The sequence below is a fragment of the Gopherus flavomarginatus genome, chromosome 10 (genome assembly GCF_025201925.1).
Source record: "Gopherus flavomarginatus isolate rGopFla2 chromosome 10, rGopFla2.mat.asm, whole genome shotgun sequence".
NCBI classification, from domain to species: Eukaryota; Metazoa; Chordata; order Testudines; family Testudinidae; genus Gopherus; species Gopherus flavomarginatus.
Window position 1 is genome coordinate 12,308,822 of NC_066626.1, and position 19,904 is coordinate 12,328,725.

Sequence of the window (19,904 nt, forward strand, 5' to 3'; positions counted from 1 at the left end):
TCCCTGCCCATCTCCCCAAAAAGCCTCCCTACCTCATTACCCCTCCCCACTCATCACCCTCTAGCCTCTCTCTATCCCATCCCACTCTGCTAGGATGACCAGATGTCCCCATTTTGTAGGGACAGTCCCAATATTTGGGTCTTTTTCTTACATAGGCACCTATTACCTTCTACTCCATCCCAATTTTTCACACTTTCGATCTGGTCACCTTACACCCTGCCAATCACCCCAATCCCCTCCCCACTCCACAGCCCCGCCCAATCCCACAGGTCTCCCACAGATCCTCCCCATCCATCTCATCACAGCCTCCCCAGCCCCTCCCAGCTCCACAACCCCTTCCATCTCCCAAGACCCTCCCCATCCATCTCATCACAGCCTCTCCAGCCCCTCCCCACTCCACAACCCCTCCCATCTCCCACAGACCCTCCCCATCCATCTCATCACAGCCTCCCCAGCCCCTCCCCACTCCACAACCCCTCCCATCTCCCAAGACCCTCCCCATCCATCTCATCACAGCCTCCTCAGCCCCTCCCCACTCCACAACCCCTCCCATCTCCCAAGACCCTCCCCATCCATCTCATCACAGCCTCCCCAGCCCGTCCCCACTCCACAACCCCTCCCATCTCCCACAGACCCTCCCCATCCATCTCATCACAGCCTCCCCAGCCCCTCCCCGCTCCACAACCCCTCCCATCTCCCAAGACCCTCCCTATCCATCTCATCACAGCCTCTCCAGCCCCTCCCCACTCCACAACCCCTCCCATCTCCCAAGACCCTCCCCATCCATCTCATCACAGCCTCCTCAGCCCCTCCCCACTCCACAACCCCTCCCATCTCCCAAGACCCTCCCCATCCATCTTATCACAGCCTCCCCAGCCCCTCCCCGCTCCACAACCCCTCCCATCTCCCAAGACCCTCCCCATCCATCTTATCACAGCCTCCCCAGCCCCTCCCCACTCCACAACCCCTCCCATCTCCCACAGACCCTCCCCATCCATCTCATCACAGCCTCCCCAGCCCCTCCCCACTCCACAACCCCTCCCATCTCCCACAGACCCTCCCCATCCATCTCATCACAGCCTCCCCAGCCCCTCCCCGCTCCACAACCCCTCCCATCTCCTACAGACCCTCCCCATCCATCTCATCACAGCCTCCCCAGCCCCTCCCCACTCCACAACCCCTCCCATCTCCCACAGACCCTCCCCATCCATCTCATCACAGCCTCCCCAGCCCCTCCCCACTCCACAACCCCTCCCATCTCCCACAGACCCTCCCCATCCATCTCATCACAGCCTCCCCAGCCCCTCCTCACTCCACAACCCCTTCCATCTCCCAAGACCCTCCCCATCCATCTCATCACAGCCTCCCCAGCCCCTCCCCACTCCACAACCCCTCCCATCTCCCACAGACCCTCCCCATCCATCTCATCACAGCCTCCCCAGCCCCTCCCCACTCCACAACCCCTCCCATTGCAGCAAAGCCCCGCCCCCTTCCCCGCCCAGGCCCCTCAGCCCCTCCCATCTCCCCTCCTCTCTCCCCCCTCGGGCCGGGCCGTTGAGCCCCGCCCCCCGTGACGCGCTGTGCGTAGCCGCCGGCGGGCGCGGGGCGGGAGCAGCGGCGCAGCTCGTGCCGGAGCGGGGCGAGCAGGAGCGGTTCGTGGCGGGCGGCAATGGGGACGCAGGGGGCCGGGCGGAAGCGGCTCCCCAACCGGGAGCGGCTGACGGCGGAGGACGATGCGCTCAACCAGATCGCCCGGGAGGTGAGGAGCGGCCGGGCTCGGGGCTGCCCGACGGTCTGGCCGCCCTGACGCGGAGCGGAAGGGGGAGGGGCTGGGGCTCGGAGACACGCGGGGGGACACACGGGGGCGGTGATTAGGGGTGGGGGACACAGTGGGGAGGAGGTGGGGGTGGGTTAGGGAGCACGGGGAGGGCTGTGGGAGGAAGGGGGCTGGGAGGGGTTGGGACAGGGATGTGGGGAGGAAGGGAGGACGGAGGGGCTGGGCGTAGGGACAGGGAGGTGGGCATGGAGCCAGGGAGCTGGAGGTGAAATGGGGGTGCTGGTGAAGGCTGGAGCTGTGTGTTGCCTTGGGAGTTCCAGGGCGTTGAGGTGGCCCAGGCAGGATCTGGGTGTGTAATAAATAGCGGTCCCTCGGGGACGGGTTGCGGCTGGTGTGGGGAGGAGCCGCTGCTTGTCAGTCGCTGCTGCTTGATGGGCTTTGCTGAAAGTGACCCTAGGTGCCCAGTTGTCAGACCAGTCTGCTCCTGCTGTCAGGTGCCTTTGCCTCCCCTGTCCCCTCTGCACTGCTGGGCAAAGTTGGTATGTCTACACACTGCCTGCTGTGAACGTGGCCACTGGGAGAGGATGCAGAGTCTGTCTCTCCCTCTTCCCCCTAATAATAAAATCCTCAGTCTTCAGTAGCATACTGTCCATACTTTTGTTGGCTTGCTGCTCAGTATGAATTATTTTATCCTGCAATATGAGGAGAAATGTTACAATGTAAAGGCAGGAATGTAACACCTCCCCCCACATATAATCAGCGTTTGCATGGGATTTTCATGCTACTTCAACCTATTGAGTTTCACCCAGGGCTGGTTTAATGTAGGAGGAGGAGGGGAATGATTAGGTCTCAGGCCTACACTGTGGCTGGAACCCTGATATGTCTGTCCACTGGAATGATGCACTATGTTTTGCTTGTATTGTAAAATTACAAGTTTTTACTGGCATAAAGGGAATGCCTTGGTGATATGATTCAGAAGAAAGTGGAGGAACCTTTCCAATTATTGTGGATTTTGTCAGTGAAATGAGCAGTGAAGATGGGTAATATACACTTCTAGATTTTGCAAGAAATAGGTCTTGATTATCTGTGAGACTCAGTCGTACTTTTTTATTCTTTTTATCATGTGAATTCTGTGTTCAGGTTTTGTGGGAATAATAGTTAGCTAACTCATATATTAAATAAGTATGTATTTAAATAGACTCATTTAGTCATACTTCATTACTTATCCAGTATCCTTAAAAGTTTAAACTAGGATGAGTCACGGGGCACTTCTGCATAGTTTTCCCTTCTTTCAGTGGATTTCATGGTTGTTTCTGTAATTAAGATTTTTCTATTCCACATGATCAAAATTTAAAAACTCAGTATATTGTAATGTACATTAAACCAAGTGTTAGTAGTAGTTTACGTCTCAGGACATGCCTTCTGCCCTGATAAACTCTATTTTATGCATTACAGAGGAATCTAAATTGAGCATTTATCTGGCTGAATGCCGTTGGGAACCAATGTAGAGTGGCCCCTTATCAGTTAATGTTATAAGAGGGACCTTTATAATAAAGATGGAGTACAGCCTGCATGCTAAAATCCCTGCACTGCTACCCTATGCCGTGCCATTTGTCTTAAAAGCTTGCATAAACTTGCGTTATTTTTTTCCCCCTCAGCTAGGAGACACTCACATGTAATTACAAGGCTTCAGTTAAAAAGCAAAGACTATGCCAGAGGTTCTGTGGTAAAGAGTAACAAACATTATTTAGCTGGTATTTTTTTTTATCTCTTAATGATATGCTGTGTATATAAGTAAACATTTTTAGGGCAGTGTCTATTATAGGCACTAACCCAACTGCAGCAAAGGGCAAAATTTTGGGTAGTGAACCTTGCCAGTTGAAAGGAGGTGATTTTCTTTTCAGGCTCTGTTTGACACTTCTGTCAAATGTCTTGACAGACATATCTGACATGTCTTGAAAAATGTCTTGAAGACATAACATTGTGTATTATATTAATTTGCACTATAGATGTCTTCATATGGGATTTAAGAGTCAAGAAGTCTGAGGCTTGTAGGTTGGCTTGACTTAAACATTAAGGGCTAGATCCTGCAAGATCCTGAGTGCCCACAGTTGCCCCTAACTCAAGTGAGAGCTTAGAGTTCTCAGCACCTTAGTGCAATGATTCTCAGAGACCTTTCCAGAGTACTGTACTCCTTTCTGAGTCTGTTTTATCTTGCATACCCCAAGTTTCACCTCACTTAAATACTACTTTCTTACAAAATCAGACATAAAAATACAGAAGTGTCACAGTGCACTATCAGGGCTTGGCTACACTGGCACTTTACAGGGCTGCAGCTTTTGCGCTCAGGGATGTGAAAAAAACACCCCCCTGAGCGCTGCAAGATACAGCGCTGTAAAGCCTCAGTGTAATCAGTGCCGCAGCGCTGGGAGCATGGCTCCCAGCGCTGCAAGCTACACCCGTAAGGGATGTGCTTTACGTGCAGCGCTGGGAGACCTCTCTCCCAGCCCTGGCGCTCCGACCACACTCACACTTCAAAGCGCTGTCACGGCAGCGCTTTGAAATTTCAAGTGTAGCCATACCCTTAGTGAAAAAATGCTTCCTTTCTCATTTTTACTATATAATTATAAAATAAATTGTGACCCTCCCCAGGTTGAGAAACACTGATATAATATATACAGCAGTATCAACATGTCATTGTCCATATGAAATTTTAGTTTGCACTGACTTTGCTAGCACTTTTCATGTAGCCTGTTGTAAAACTAGGCAACTATCTAGATGAGTTGATGTACACCTTGAAAGACCTCTGCATACCCTTAGGGGTATGGAAACCCCTGATTGAGAACCAGTGCCTAAGAGGATGAAGCCCTAAACATCCAATGAACAAATTTTACATAAAGTAAGGTAAGATTCTGATTGACTGCTAGGATGGAGTACAAGTCTATTGTCCACCCTTTTCTTGATTAGAAATAGGGGTGTACAGAGTGAGAGCAGCAAGAAGGAATAAGATTTTGGACCACCACAGGGACCCCATACATACAAGTTATGTATTTTGCTCATAACAGTTATTTATTTATATTGGCTGGAGATATCCTGACTCTTTGGAATCTGAATTCCTTTTCTGTATATAGTGCATTCCACTGGTGGCTTCTTGATACCATTCCAAGGTGTAAGTTAAGTGCACTTCTTAGAACAACATAGTAATATTTTATACATGCACAGTTGTTAGTTATTAATTCCCTAGCTTTGCAGAATTGTATCATGAGGGATTAGAGACGTAATAATTCTAGCAAAGTTGTCTGCTTTAGCAATAGACCATGATATCAAAGTGTAAATTTATAAAATGTAAAACAGAAAAGTTACATTAACATCAAGGGTGTTGATCCTTATAATCTTGGAGCACCACTTAAGCCTACAGTATTTTAGAGTGTTTATGTATAGGAGAAACATTGCTTAGCCCACGTCCAGACTAACCCGCGGCATCGGCGGGTTAAAATCGATTGCTCGGGGATCGATATATCGCGTCTAGTCTGGACGCGATGTATCGATCCCCGAGCGCGCTTACATCGATTCCGGAACTCCATCAACCCGAACGGAGTTCCGGAATCGACACGGAGAGCCGCGGACATCGATGCTGCGCCGTCTGGATGGGTGAGTACCTCGATTTTAGAAATTCGACTTCAGCTACGTTATTCACGTAGCTGAAGTTGCGTATCTAAAATCGATTTTAATACCCTAGTCTGGACGTGGCCTTAGTGCCAACAAGTACTGAAGTCATTGGCTGTTCTTATTGCTTAGGGCTAGCAAAACTGCTGGTATGCTTACAGATTGTTAGGTCACCATTAATGACTGAGAAAAGAAAATTCAGGCCCTTATTTTTTCTTCATTGAGCTACATAAAAATGTCAGAACATAGGTAAATAGTAAAGGTACAAAGTACAGAATTAAGAAATAAGATTTAGACAGTGTAAGTAGGCAGTTAATTTTCAGACTTATGAAATAGTTTATTGTATTTATTCATAACGGTGACTCTAGTTGTATGAATGTTTAATGTTTTTCATGGATTCCACAGTTTAAAATAGGTATCTGACATAACCTCTGTGCATGTATTTGTGTCAACAAGCAGCTAAACAAATATTGTCAACATTCTAAGTGTAAACAGTTTATAGTGCACATCAATATTATGAGCTTTTTGGAGGAGAAGAAAATGGTAATAAAGGCCTTGATCTTGTGCTTACTGAAGCTGATGGCAAAAACGCGCATTGACTGTAATGATGCAAGATCAAGGTCAGAGGTGTTGGTTCTGCATGATATTAAGCATGTGTCTGACTTTAACCATTTAAGTTTAAGCACTGAATTTAGTGGATTATTTGTGATTTAAATTTAAGTGCATCAGCTTGTTTAAGGAATTTGCTGAATCTGGTTCTTGTGTTTAAAATGCCATTAAAAAATGTTGACACTTATTCCCAGTTGCGCTCGACTTAGCCTTTGTAGTATTGTAGCGAGCAGATTTCCTTTATAATAGGACAGTCTTCCATGTCTTTGCTTTCTTTTACATGTTCCTGTCCTAGTTTCAGCTTTACCCAGACAGCTGTATATTGCTTCCATATCCCAAAGGCAAACAGTAAGTGTGATTCCTATGTTATCTGGAATTTAGCTGGATAAAGGACAGATCCATTCAACTGAAATTCTTTAGTCACATTTATCTCCCATCTTTTCCCCTGGGCTATAGGGTTGAGATCTGGAAAGTTGAGAGTTTTCTCATTATTTTTAACTGCCTGTACTATACAGTTTCAGTCTTGTGAGTTGTATAGTATAACTGTGGTAATTCTTTATGTTATTGCCTTGTCTTCCACTCAGGAGTAGAGTGAATACATTTGTTATGTAGTATTTGGGTTTTTAGTCTTCTATTTCTGTTCTGTAGAGGTTTTTACCATGTTTGTCACGTTGGTATCTGAATGCATTTTGGAGTGTGACTAACATCTGTCTAAAACTTCTGGGATCAATTTGTCCAAAAATTTCCATCATAGTGAGGATAGCTAGAAAAAAACTGATGTTAAGATGGGTGACATTGTTCATGCCAGCTGTTCCAGCCACTCTTCAGTCACTCCCTAATGTTTTGGCAGAGTTCTGAGACATTTATGGTTTCTGATGCGGGTTTGCTTTTTTTTTCAGTCTGTGTATCAAGTCTACAAGTTTTTCTATTTCCTTCAACCATCATCCCTTGCCATTGTTAGCTTGTGGCCATGGAAGCTTGTAAATTATACAGTAGATTCTAGTAAGTTATTTTTTCATGTTCAGATTGTGTATAGGTAGGCTAGTGGCCATATCAGTCCTTGGTCATGTCGATATCATTCTTGTGATCCTGAGACCCTATGAGTCAAACTCAGAATTTATGAACTTTGTTCTTTGAATTATGGCTATTTTCTTTCCAGTATAGAGGTCTGTCTACTTTGAATCTTCTCAGGTACTGTCTCAAGATTACAGCTGTAACACTTCAAAAATCAACAGTTCTTCTCATATTAGTTGCTTTTGCAGAAGGAATCTGACTGTGGAGAGTTAGATACATTTCAAGTGTCAGGCAGTGTAAACCTCCAGAATGGGAAATGTTGTACTGTTTTTGGTGAATTTGAAGGCAATAACTCCTTTTCCTAGTATAAACTTATCTAAAATGCAGGTGAAAACTGAAAGTAGTTTGTGAACAAGGGTAGTCGAAGCATGGTGTTTCTCACCTCTACAGGATATGAGAGAGCAGTTTTAGGAGGAAGCAACTATGAACCAATGAAAGGAAATTGTATAATTGAAGCAAATTGTAATGACAGCTTTTTGTGTACTCAGTATTGGCACTTCATTCTCTGGAGTGGTCTCTACACTGGGAATTTTTAGCTGTTTTCTCACTGTTGGTTTAGCTTGGATGGAAGCACTAGCATAGATGTACTGCAGACATTTTTACCACCAGGTTGTTTATGGTGGTAAGAATGTTTGCAGACGGTCAACAGTAACATTTCCAACAGTGTGAAAATAGTTTAATGATATTTTGCACTTCCCCTCCCACTCTTTCTTCTGCACTGTGGCTCTGGCTAAACTGATAACATTAATCAGATGTAATTTTTTTGCTACTGATTTAATTAATTTGGGAATTAAATGAATTGCAGACTTGTAAATATATTTACAAATGAACGCCCAAGGTAAAAAAAAAAAAATAAATCATATGCTACTCTAAATTTCTAACACACAAAAAGATGTCTCCCACTGAGGATTTTATTGTGTATATACTTATCTTTCCGTCACCAAAACTGTTTCTCGTTGATTGTGTCAGTGCTTAAGGGTGAGAGGAAAGGTGATCAATGATAGGCTTCTCTTTCAAATTCTGTTACAGACCAGTGATGATGCTAGCAGATTATTCTGTGTTAGGTCAATGAAGACTGTTAGGCTATATTATTCCCCTCCAGGAATACATGCCAGCAGTGTTAGTAAAATCTATCAATTCAGTAATCCATGAATACTCTGCCAGTCTGGCCAGAAGTACTAGTGCATACACAATGGAATCCCGTGTCAGAGCTTTAACACTAATACAGTCACTTGTCAAGGCATCCCCTACATTATGATGTGGTATCTATAATTTTGTGGGGCCTGGTTGTGGTTGCCCTGTACGATGTGGATGGGACTGACAATTTGGTGAACCAAACTTGAGGCAGCACTTTTCTTCAGGTATACTTTTCTCTGGCTGACTTCCCATTTGTGCTGTTTGTATTAGCTGTTAATAATATTAATAATGGGCGGAGGGTTTGAGCATTGGCCTGTTAAACCCAGGGTTGTAAATTCAATCCATGAGGGGGGCCATTTAGGGATCTGGGGCAAAAATCGGTCCTGCTAGTGAAGACAGGGGGCTGGACTCTATGACCTTTCAAGGTCCCTTCCAGTTCTAGGAGATTGGTATATTTCCTATAATAATAATAATATTATAAATTGATATAGAGGAGTCCAGTAAATGTAGCAAGGAAATTCATGTCAGCTGCATAAATGAAGTAGTTCTGCTACAGGCATATATCTATATTAATATTGTTTATTTGCTTAAGTTAGGCACACAAGACCATAAATTGCTATTTTTATTAGATGATCTAGAAAAGTCAATTATACATCACAATGCTGGCATTTTGTATGCAAACTTTAATACTCCTAAAAATCAATACTGGGTTTCGTTATCTATGGGCTGGAAAACTTGTCCTCATTTCTGCTTTTTTTGCCCAAGTGACCACTAGAAAGAACCCTTTGTCTGTAAAATTGAAGAGTGTAGTACTTAGGTCCGGGAAAACTTTTTAAGTCTCTTTCTTTCTATTGAAGTTGGTATAATGTTATGAGAATGTTTTCAAATCTCAAATTTACAGTATTTATTATATTTAGTTACTTGACTAGTTGGCAAGGACACTGTCAACTTGTTTTTGCATGTGGCTTTACAAAGGAAAAAAATGATCAATTTTGGTGAAATTAAATCAATTTTAATTTCAGTGAGTTTGGGTTTAATCGTTCCTTTGCATCATTTGTAGTCCAAAAATTGTGATACTGTACTAGTGCATGGGAAGCACAATGTGTGGCTCACTAGAAATAACTACAAATTAAAGTGAAACTGACTAGACAGTCTTCATTATTCAAGCTGAGTGAGGTACATACAAAATATTAAAATAATCCTAAATGGTGAAAAGATGTAACTTCTCTTTATGATAAGCCATGTTATATGTATGTAGATGGAGACTTTTTTTAAAATATGACCTGGGTTTTGAATGATCTTTAGTAAGGCCTGGTCTACACTACGCATTTAAACCAAATTTAGCAGCGTTAAACCGATTTAACCCTGCACCTGTCTACACAATGAGGCCCTTAATATCGATATAAGGGGCTCTTTAAACCGGTTTCTGTACTCCTCCCCGACGAGAGGAATAGCGCTGAAATTGGTATTGCCATGTCGGGTTAGGGTTAGTGTGGCCGCAAATTGACGGTATTGGCCTCCAAGCGGTATCCCACAGTGCACCATTGTGACCGCTCTGGAAAGCAGTCTGAACTCGGATGCACTGGCCAGGTAGACAGGAAAAGCCCCATGAACTTTTGAATTGCATTTCCTGTTTGCCCAGTGTGGAGCTCTGATCAGCACGGGTGGCTATGCAGTCCCAAATCCAAAAAGAGCTCCAGCATGGACCGTACGGGAGATACTGGATCTGATTGCTGTATGGGGAGACAAATCTGTTCTATCACAGCTCCGTTACAGAAGACGAAATGCCAAAGCATTTGAAAAAAATCTCCAGGCTATGATACAGAGTCCACAGCACAGTGCTGTGTGACAAGCATAACGGAAAGCCAAAGAATCAAATGGATGCTCATGGAGGAAGGGAGGGGGTACTGAGGACTGCAGCTATCCCACAGTCCCCGCAGTCTCCGAAAAGTATTTGCATTCTTGGCTGAGCTCCCAATGCCTGTAGGGTCAAACACATTGTCTGGGGTGGTTCAGAGTATATCTAGTCAATTTGCCCCCCCTCCACCCCCATGAAAGAAAAGGGGAAAAATCGTTTCTTGACTTTTTTTCAATGTCACCCTACGTCTACTGCATGCTGCTGGTAGATGGGGTGCTGCGGCACTGAACAGCAGCATCCTCTCCCCTCCCCTCCCCGGTGGCAGACGGTACGGTACAAAAGGACTGATAGCCGTCCTTGTCATCATCCCGTGAGTGCTCCTTGCTGGCCTGGGTGAGGTCTGCCAGGGACACCTGGGTAAAAAATAGGAATGACTCCTGGTTATTCCCGCCAGATGGTTCAGAACGGCTGGTAACCATCCTCATCATAGCAAATGGGGGCTGAGCTCCATCAGCCCCCCCACCTTTCATGTGTAAAGAAAAGATTCTGTACTGCCTGGACTATCATAGCAGCTGGAGGCTGCCTCCCCCTCATTTTATCTCACTAAAAAGTCAGTGTTTCTTATTCCTGCATTCTTTATTACTTCATCACACAAATGGGGGGACACTGCAATGGTAGCCCAGGAGGGATAGGGGAGGAGGGAAGCAACGAGTGGAGTCGTTGCAGGGGCACCCCTTAGAATGACATGCAGCTCATCATTTCTGCGGGATCTGACATGAAGCGGCTGTGCTCTCTGGTACACTGGTTCTCTAGTACACTTGCCCCTTATTCCTGGCAGGACTGACTCTATTTTTAGATAAAATGTAAAGGAGGGAATGACCCGGGGAGTCATTCCCATTTTTGTCTTTGCGCCACCGGCCGACCTCAGCGAAGGTCAGCCAGGAGCAGCCGTGACAGCAGCAGACGGTACAGAACGACTGATAACTGTCATCTCATCGCGAATTTACAATGGCATGGCAGACGGTACAGAACAACTGATAACCGTCTCTATCTTGCAAAGGCAAATGAATGCTGCTGTGTAGCACTGCAATACCGCCTCTGTCAGCGGCCTCCAGTACACGTACGGTGACAGTGACAAAAGGCAAAACGGGCTCCATGGTTGCCATGCTATGGTGTCTGCCAGGGCATTCCAGGGAAAAAGGGCACAAAATGATTGTCCGCCATTGCTTTCACAGAGGAAGGAATGAGTGACAACATTTACCCAGAATCACCTGCGACACTGTTTTTGCACCATCATGCATTGGGATCTCAACCCAGAAATCCAAGGGACAGGGGAGATGGCCGGAACTATGGGATAGCTACGGGATAGCTGCCCACAGTGCAACACTCCAGAAATCGATGCTAGCCTCGGTACATGGACGCACACCACCGAATTAATGTGCTTAGTGTGGCCGCATGCATTCGACTTTATACAATCTGTTTTACAAAACCGATTTATGTAAAATCAGAATAATCCCGTAGTGTAGACATACCCTAAGAGATTGGGGAGGACCGAGGAGGTTAACTGGCAGGGGGTTTGGTTTTGTTAGTTTGTTAGTGTTTTGATCGCAGGTTGATGTTATGCACTTAGGTTCTGATATTGGAAATCATGGAGCACCACTCCAACTGAAGTCAACTTCTTAACGAAGCAAATATATTTATTTTAGTTTTAATTTGATAGATTCCTTTCAAGAACTCCAACGATTCAAACATTTGAAGTTCATTTATTCCAGTTTGAAATTTCAATGTCTTTTCTAACGTGCCCTCTGCTTGGTTAGAGTTCTCATGTGTTATGTCTGATCAGAGGGCAGATGATAAATTATTTCCTGTAAAATTATTATACAAAAAATTGGGTGACCTGCCAATGGAAGGTGGACATCAGCAACCAGTGTTTATTCTCAAGACTGAGTGCCTTCTATCAATGCTTGGTAAACCAGTATGGTTAAATCCAATTTCAGTAAATCAGTTCCAATAAATCAAAATTCATACCTGTCTATGGTATACTTCATATCTTCATTGCAAGATTCTGATTAGTCAGTTCCCTTTTTCAAAACCCAGTCTTTTTAATGAGACAGTTGGTTTCATGGCTGAACTGGGAGCCTAGACTCAAGGGTTGTATTCTTGGGCAAGTCACTTAACCTCTCTGTGACACTGACCCAGTTGCAAAATGGATACTATAATACTTCTTGCAAGGTTGTTGAGGCTTTGTTAGTGTGTGTAAAGTGCTTTGAGCTCTCATGTGTCCCGACAATTTGTTTTAGGTATGAACTGTTGTACCTAATATATAATTCAGAACGTTCAGTGAGTTTGGAGAAAGAGAACTCTTTTTATTCATACATACATAAGGATAAATAATTTAAGTGCAAGAAATAGGGCAAATCAGACAGTTCTCTGTAATGACACTGACTCCAAAGTGGTAGTTGTGTATCTTGTTAGATGGCCAGGAAATCTTTTTGATTAATATTTGGCAGTTAAAGGTGCATGAGGCTTCTGGAAATCTGACATTCTATAGAGTGCTGTATAAATATTTTATCCACTCTGTCTGCCAGCTAGAGCCATCATAGAACCAGTTGTTTGTTAGTATTTTATTAATATTTGTGAGCAGTTTATACTGTACCTAACAAAACTATATTTATAGATTTAAAACTTAGTTTAATTTTGGCTCTTCATCACATTGCCCACTAACTTTCTGGTGGTTTTAGCATAATCTATCCCTAGAGTGTATTTTGGGCATCAATAGCACAACATTTATCAGAGAGAAAGCAGATCTGGCTTTATATCTCTTCGCTAGAGTAAAGCAGAACATTTTGGAAACTACTGGACCCCATGTAGGTCTGACCCTGAACCTGTTCAACCCAGTCATCAGTGACTTTGATACAAAGATTAAGCCCATAAAGAGGAAGCTGTAGTTGCCGGTAGGATGGTGAGAAGTGTTTCAGTTACTAAAAGGTTAGCAGTTCATGGAGTAAATGTGCTCTAATTCTTCTATGATCTTCCCATCTCTTCTAAGGTATTGTACTTATATAGCCAATGAGCAGCACTGATTTTGGAGGTCACTTCCCATCGTCTTTCAGAGGAAATGCTCAGGCAAAGCATTGGGTAGTTTTGGAATCAAGATAAAACCCTAAAATCTATATAATCAGAATGAAATGGATGGTCTTCTAAACTATAATCCACCTAACGTGTATTGCTTCTTCAAATAATTGGTTATCTGTTTTGGGTATACCGCTGGCCTGAATCCTGCTGAGCTGTTCCATTACTGGCTGAGGAAACAGCTGTTTTGGAATCCTGGATCCTATTGCAGTCAAGCAAGAGACTTGCGTAAGAATTGAAAGTACATAGAAATCCATGCCTGATCCCAGGAGGGGTTTATCTGCATGACTCAATGTTTATTCTTAAACTTCTGTCTATCCTACCTTAGAGAAGCAATGTTCTGAATTTGTTGTTTGATAAAATTGGGAGTGAGAGGAGTGCTTTCAAAGTGGTATTTAGATGACCTAACCACCAGAACAAAGATCAAATGCCTTTCACAGCAGGCCTGCAACAAGAAGACACATTTGTCCTTACTGGGGTACAGTCAGGTCACCATGCTCACAGCAGCAGGCTGCCAGGCGCATAATACGTCAATCTACATGGACTGAGTAACCAAAGCTTAAAATAGCTGCTCTGAAATGCCAGTTGTTCCCTCACTTCTGCACTTAAACCACCTTTGAGGGGAAGATGAACCTTACTCCTCACCTCTGATAAGAGAGGAAAATATTACCTTCAACAGTCATGAGGTAACTTTAATGCTGTCAGCACTTGCATTTACAAGTCTAGCTTAGGAGGTGAAAGAATGGAATAGTTGTACTGGCATTCCAGCTTGGAGCTGTGATGGAGTAGGGGCTGTCTGCATGGGGGATGGGAGAGCTGGGGATGTCTTTAGGTGAGGGACAGGGTCTTTAAGCCTGTAACCTGAGCCAGGTAAGGGGGAGGGGGGTTAGCCTGGGAAGCTGGACAAAGGAATCGGCCGGCTGGAGGAGGGGCAGTTCAGTTTCGGTTTTGGGCTGGATGAGGGGAATTCAGGGGATCCTGTGCTGGACCCAAGCACTCTGAAACTCCAGAAGGACTCGATTGCGGGGTCCTGATTGTGCCTACAAGCTCTGCTGTAACCTGCATTCCTTTTGTCCAATAAACCTTTTGTTTTACTGGCTGGCTGAGAGTCACTGTGGGTCCCAGGGAGAGGGGTGCCGGGCTGGACTCCCCCACACTCCGTGACAACTGGTGGCAGTGGTGGGACATACTGCACCCCATGGACGGCACTGCCTGCAGTAAGTGACTGGGGAGCAGTAAAATGAAGGGATGATTTTAGGGGTGATTAACCCCTGGGAGTGTGTGCCCAGTGAGAAGGACTTTGCAGTAACAGGGTCCCCTGGGGGATCACAGCGAGCGGTCCCAGGGGCGGAGGAGTCTGCAGCTCGACCCTGGCAGAGAGGTAGTGACCTCAAGAAGGGCTGGTGCACTGGGAGTCGCCATGGAAACCGCGGGGAGCAGTGAGCACCCCGGCCTGTGAGTGGCCAGCAGGAAGATGTATGCCAAGCGGCGCAAGTGCGACCTGGTGGAGCTGTGCAAGGAGAGGGGGCTGGGCAGTGGGAGACTCACGAAAGACCAGCTGATTGCCCAGCTGGAGGAGGGAGACCGCTTGAATGAACGGAGCCCTGTCTCTGAGGGACGCAGCCTGGCAGATGCAGTGCAGGCACCAGTGTCTGTCCCAGCTGGGAGTGGTCAGCCGGCGGCTGAGGGCTTCCTGAGACCCCCCCTTCCTATGCCTAAGGGAAGGGCGGGGAGGAGGTCCCAGCAAATACCGAGGGCACCATGACCCCCCCCGGGCAGCAGGGGATCCTGCCAGCGAAGCTCACCCCCCAGCAGGAGATCGTCTCGGTGGCGCTCGGCATCCGTGGAGCAGAGGCGGCTGGAATATGACAGGGAGCTGAAACGGGAAGATCTCGAGTTAAGGAGGCAAGAACTGAAGGAGCGGAAGAAACAGTGTAAACATGAGCTGGAGCTGGCCCGGCTGGCGAGCAGTGGGGCCCCGGCTGCGGTGAGTGAGGTGGGACCCAAGCCTACAAAGAGCTTTGATAAAGGCTTGCTGGCCCGGCGTAAGGAGGGGAGGACATAGATGCCTTCCTGACGCCTTTGAGAATGCCTGTGAGCTGCACAGGGTTGACCCTGCAGACAGGATCTCATTTCTCACCCCCTTACTGGACTTCACCGCCGTGGAGGTGTACAGCCGACTGAAAGGGGCGGAGGCAGGGGACTACAAACTGTTCAAACAGGCCCTGTTCCGCGAGTTTGGGCTGACTCCTGAGATGTACCGGAAAAAGTTCCGGAGTCAGCGTAAAACTCGTGAGGTCACATACCTACAACTGGTCAACCGGGTGCAGGGGTATGCCCGCAAGTGGACAGCTGGGGCCCAAACTAAAGAGGACCTGCTTGACCTATTCATACTAGAGCACCTGTACGAGCAATGCCCGTCCGACTTGAGGCTGTGGTTGATGGACCAGAAGCTGGAGAACCCGCAGCACGGAGGCCAGCTGGCCAACCAATTTGTGGACAGTCTAGCAGGAGACAACAGGGAGGAGTCTCGAAGGAGCAGGCCTGCCTCAACGCAGAGAGAGAGTCACCATGGGACCTCCCAGCGGGGGCCTATGGAGAACCCCCACCAAAGGGAAACATCCAGCGTCAGGTCCATCCGTCCCACTCGAGGGGACCCACGAGACATGAGCTGCTATCACTGTGGCCAACGAGGCCACATACGGGCCCAATGCCCCAAGCTCAGGGACAGACTGAGCAGACCCAACCCGCAGAGGGTTGACTGGGTAAAGACCCAGTCAGAGGAGGGGCAACATTCTCAGGAAAGGGGGACTGGCAGCGTACAACCTGTGAAGGAGAGAGGAGGTCCCCAGGTCAGCTCCTCTGGGGGGCTGGATGCTCCAGGCTCTGGGTTTTTGGTTTACAGAGTGGGCGCAGGGCTGCCTCTCCAGACAGAGTGCCTTGTTTCCCTGGAGGTAGATGGGAGGAAGGTCACTGGGTACTGGGACACGGGCGCAGAGGTGATGGTCGCCCGGGCCGAGGTGGTGACCTCAGATCGGATGGTGCCCGACACCTACCTGACCTTGATGGGTGTGGGCGGGACCCCATTCATGGTGCCTGTGGCGAGGGTACACCTGAAGTGGGGGGCCAAGGAGGGCCCCAAGGACGTGAGGGTATACCCACATTTGCCCACGGACGTGTTAATGGGAGGGGACCTCGAGGACTGGCCAAGTAACATCCAGAGTGCCCTGGTTGTGACTCGCAGTCAGTCAGCGAAAGGCACTGTGCCCCGACAACGGGGAAGGGACTCTGCCCGAGGTGCAGGACCCTAACCTGATGGGGGCGGGGGAACGCCCAGAGACATGGCTCAGAGAGGCTGCGGCCTCAGACCCAGCCAGCGAGAGAGAGCAGGTCCCCATCCCTGTCCCAGCTGCTGAGTTCCAAGCCGAGTTGCAGAAAGATCCCTCCTTGCGGAGGCCAAGGGACTGGGATAACCTCAGTGCGGTACAGACCATGAGGAGAGGTTGCAAGGAGAGGTTCCTGTGGGAGAAGGGATTCCTGTACCGAGAATGGGCTCCCCCAGGGGAAGTAGAGTCATGGGGGATCAGGAGGCAGCTGGTGGTTCCCCAGAAGTTTCGCCACAAGCTACTGTACCTGGCTCATGACATCCCTCTTGCAGGGCACCAGGGAATCTGGTGCACCAGGCAGAGGCTGCTACAGAACTTTTACTGGCCTGGGGTCTTTACTGATGTCCGACAGTACTGCCAATCCTGTGACCGCTGCCAAAGGATGGGGAAGGCCCGGGACAAGGGGAAAGTGGCTTTGAGGCCTTTACCCATCATAGAAGAACCTTTCCAGAAGGTGACCATGGACATAGTGGGACCTCTCAGCAAGACGACCCGGTTGGGGAAGAAATACATCCTGGTGGTGGTGGATTTTGCCACTTGCTACCCCGAGGCGGTGGCCTTGTCCTCTATCGAAGCTGACACCGTGGCAGATGTGCTGCTGACAATTTTCATCCAGGTGGGGTTCCCCAAGGATGTCTTAACAGACCAGGGGTCCAACTTCATGTCGGCCCTGCTCCGGTGCTGTGGGAAAAATGTGGGGTCCGGCATAACTGGGCCTCAGCGTATCACCCCCAGTCCAACGGGCTGGTGGAAAGGTTCAACGGGACGCTGAAGATGATGCTAAAAAACATTTATGAACCAGCACCCACAGAACTGGGACAAGTACTTACCTCACCTGCTGTTCGCGTACAGGGAGGTACCCCAGGAATCTACCGGGTTTTCGCCTTTCGAACTGTTGTATGGAAGGTGGGTAAGGGGGCCCCTGGACCTGATGAGAGATGAATGGGAGGGGAAGGCCACTCCTGAGGGAGAGCCGGTGGTGGAGTATGTCCTGACCTTCCGGGAAAGACTGGCCAAGCTCATGGGCCTGGCCAGGGAGAATCTGGCCCGAGCCCAGAGGAAGCAGAAGGTCTAGTATGACGGCACGGCGCGGGCCTGTGCCTTCACCACCAGGGATCAAGTGATGGTTCTCATCCCCGTGAGGAAAAAACAAACTCCAGGCTGCCTGGGAAGGGCCTTTCAAGTTATCAAGAAACTAAATGAGGTAAACTATGTGGTGGAGCTGTCAAACTGGGCACATCACCGCCGGGTGTACCATGTGAACATGATGAAGCCATACCGTGACAGGGGGAATGTGGTGGTGGCTGTGTGTGGACATTGGGAGGAGCAGGGAGATGACCCCTTAGTGGATCTATTCCCTGGGACAAAAGCTGGTTCCCCCCTGGAGGTGATTCCCCTCTCTGATCAGCTGACCCTGGCCCAGCACGCTGAGATCAGAGGGGTGCTGCATCTGTACCGACAGCTGTTTTCCAACCAGCCTGGATGCACTAATTTGACTGTCCACCGGGTGGAGACCGGGTCACATCCTCCTATAAGATACTCCCCTTTTCGGGTCACTGGGAAAACTGCCCAGGACCTAGAAAGAGAGGTCAGGGACATGCTGGCTTTGGGGGTGATCCAGCCATCTTCCAGCCCTTGGGCCTTGCCAGTGGTGCTGGTCCCCAAAAAGGATGGGTCAATCTGGTTCTGTGTGGACTATCGAAAGCTCAATGCCATCACTGTATCTGATGCCTACCCCATGCCCAGGCCTGATGAGTTCCTAGACAAGCTGGGAGGTGCTCGGTACCTCACCACCATAGATCTTACAAAGGGCTACTGGCAAGTGCCGCTGGACGCAGATGCCAGGCTGAAGTTGGCCTTTGTCACCCTGCTGGGGTTCTACGAGTTTCTGACCCTGCCCTTCAGCCTCAAGGGAGCGCCAGCCACCTTCCAGCGCCTGGTAGATCAGCTACTGAGGGGGATGGAGAGTTTTGCCGCGGCGTATATTGACGACATCTGCGTCTTCAGCCAGACCTGGGAGGACCACGTGTCCCAGGTTAAACAAGTGCTGAACTGACTCCGGGAGGCTGGGTTAACGATAAAGGCAGAGAAGTGCAAGGTGGGGATGGCTGAAGTATCTTACCTGGGTCATCGGGTGGGGAGCGGCTGCCTAAAGCCGGAACCAGCCAAGGTGGAGGTGATCAGAGACTGGCCCACTCCTCAAACCAAAAAGCAGGTCCAGGCCTTTATTGGGATGGCGGGGTACTGTCGAAGGTTCGTGCCCCACTTTAGCGCCATAGCCGCCCCCATCGCTGAGCTGTGCAAGAAGGGGAAGCCAGACAAGGTGGTCTGGACCGAGCAGTGCGAGCAGGCTCTCCGGGCGCTGAAGGAGGCTCTGGTTAGTGGCCCAGTTCTGGCAAAGCCAGATTTTGACAAGCCCTTTATGGTGTTCACTGACGCCTCAGACATGGGACTGGGGGCGGTGTTAATGCAGGAGGATGAAAAGGGGGAGAGCCACCCTATCATGTACCTGAGCAAGAAGTTGCTACCCCGGGAGCAGAACTACGCGGCCATCGAGAAGGAATGCCTGGCCATGGTGTGGGCCCTTAAGAAACTGGAGCCATATCTCTTTGGGCGACACTTCACCGTGTACACTGACCACTCTCCCCTGACCTGGCTGCGCCAGATGAAAGGAGCCAACGCCAAGCTCCTGAGGTGGCGCCTGCTCCTGCAGGACTATGACATGGACGTGGTCCATGTGAAGGGAAGTGCCAACCTGATAGCGGACGCGTTGTCCCAGAGAGGGGGCCCTGAACTTCCCCAGGTCACCGGGCAGAGTGACCCCGCTCAGTTCAGTCTCGAAGGGGGGAGAGATGTGTTGGAGTAGGGGCTGTTTGCATGGGGGATGGGAGAGCTGGGGATGTCTTTAGGTGAGGGACAGGATCTTTAAGCCTGTAACCTGAGCCAGGTAAGGGGGAGAGGGTTAGCACCTTGGCCTGGGAAGCTGGACAAAGGAATCGGCTGGCTGGAGGAGGGGCAGTTCAGTTTCGGTTTTGGGCTGGGTGAGGGGAATTCAGGGGATCCTATGCTGGACCCAAGCACCCTGAAACTCCAGAAGGACTCGATTGAGGGGTCCTAACTGCGCCTGCAAGCTCTGCTGTAACCTGCATTCCTTTTGTCCAATAAACCTTTTGTTTTACTGGCTGGCTGAGAGTCACTGTGGGTCCCAGGAAGAGGGGTGCCGGGCCAGACTCCCCCACACTCCGTGACAGGAGCTCTACATATT

The 19,904-nt window shown here is 48.5% G+C and overlaps 1 protein-coding gene across 2 annotated transcripts in view; it reads left to right on the plus strand.

Moving 5' to 3' along the window:
- Positions 1–1,620: 1,620 nt before the first annotated feature.
- LRRFIP1 (LRR binding FLII interacting protein 1) overlaps positions 1,621–19,904 on the plus strand; it is a 211,037-nt gene continuing 192,753 nt past the window's right edge. For both annotated transcript variants that reach the window (XM_050916117.1, XM_050916110.1), the window contains exon 1: positions 1,621–1,759. In XM_050916117.1, the coding sequence (XP_050772074.1) occupies positions 1,670–1,759 (90 nt within the window). In that variant the 5' untranslated portion in view covers positions 1,621–1,669. The remainder of the gene's footprint in view (positions 1,760–19,904) is intronic.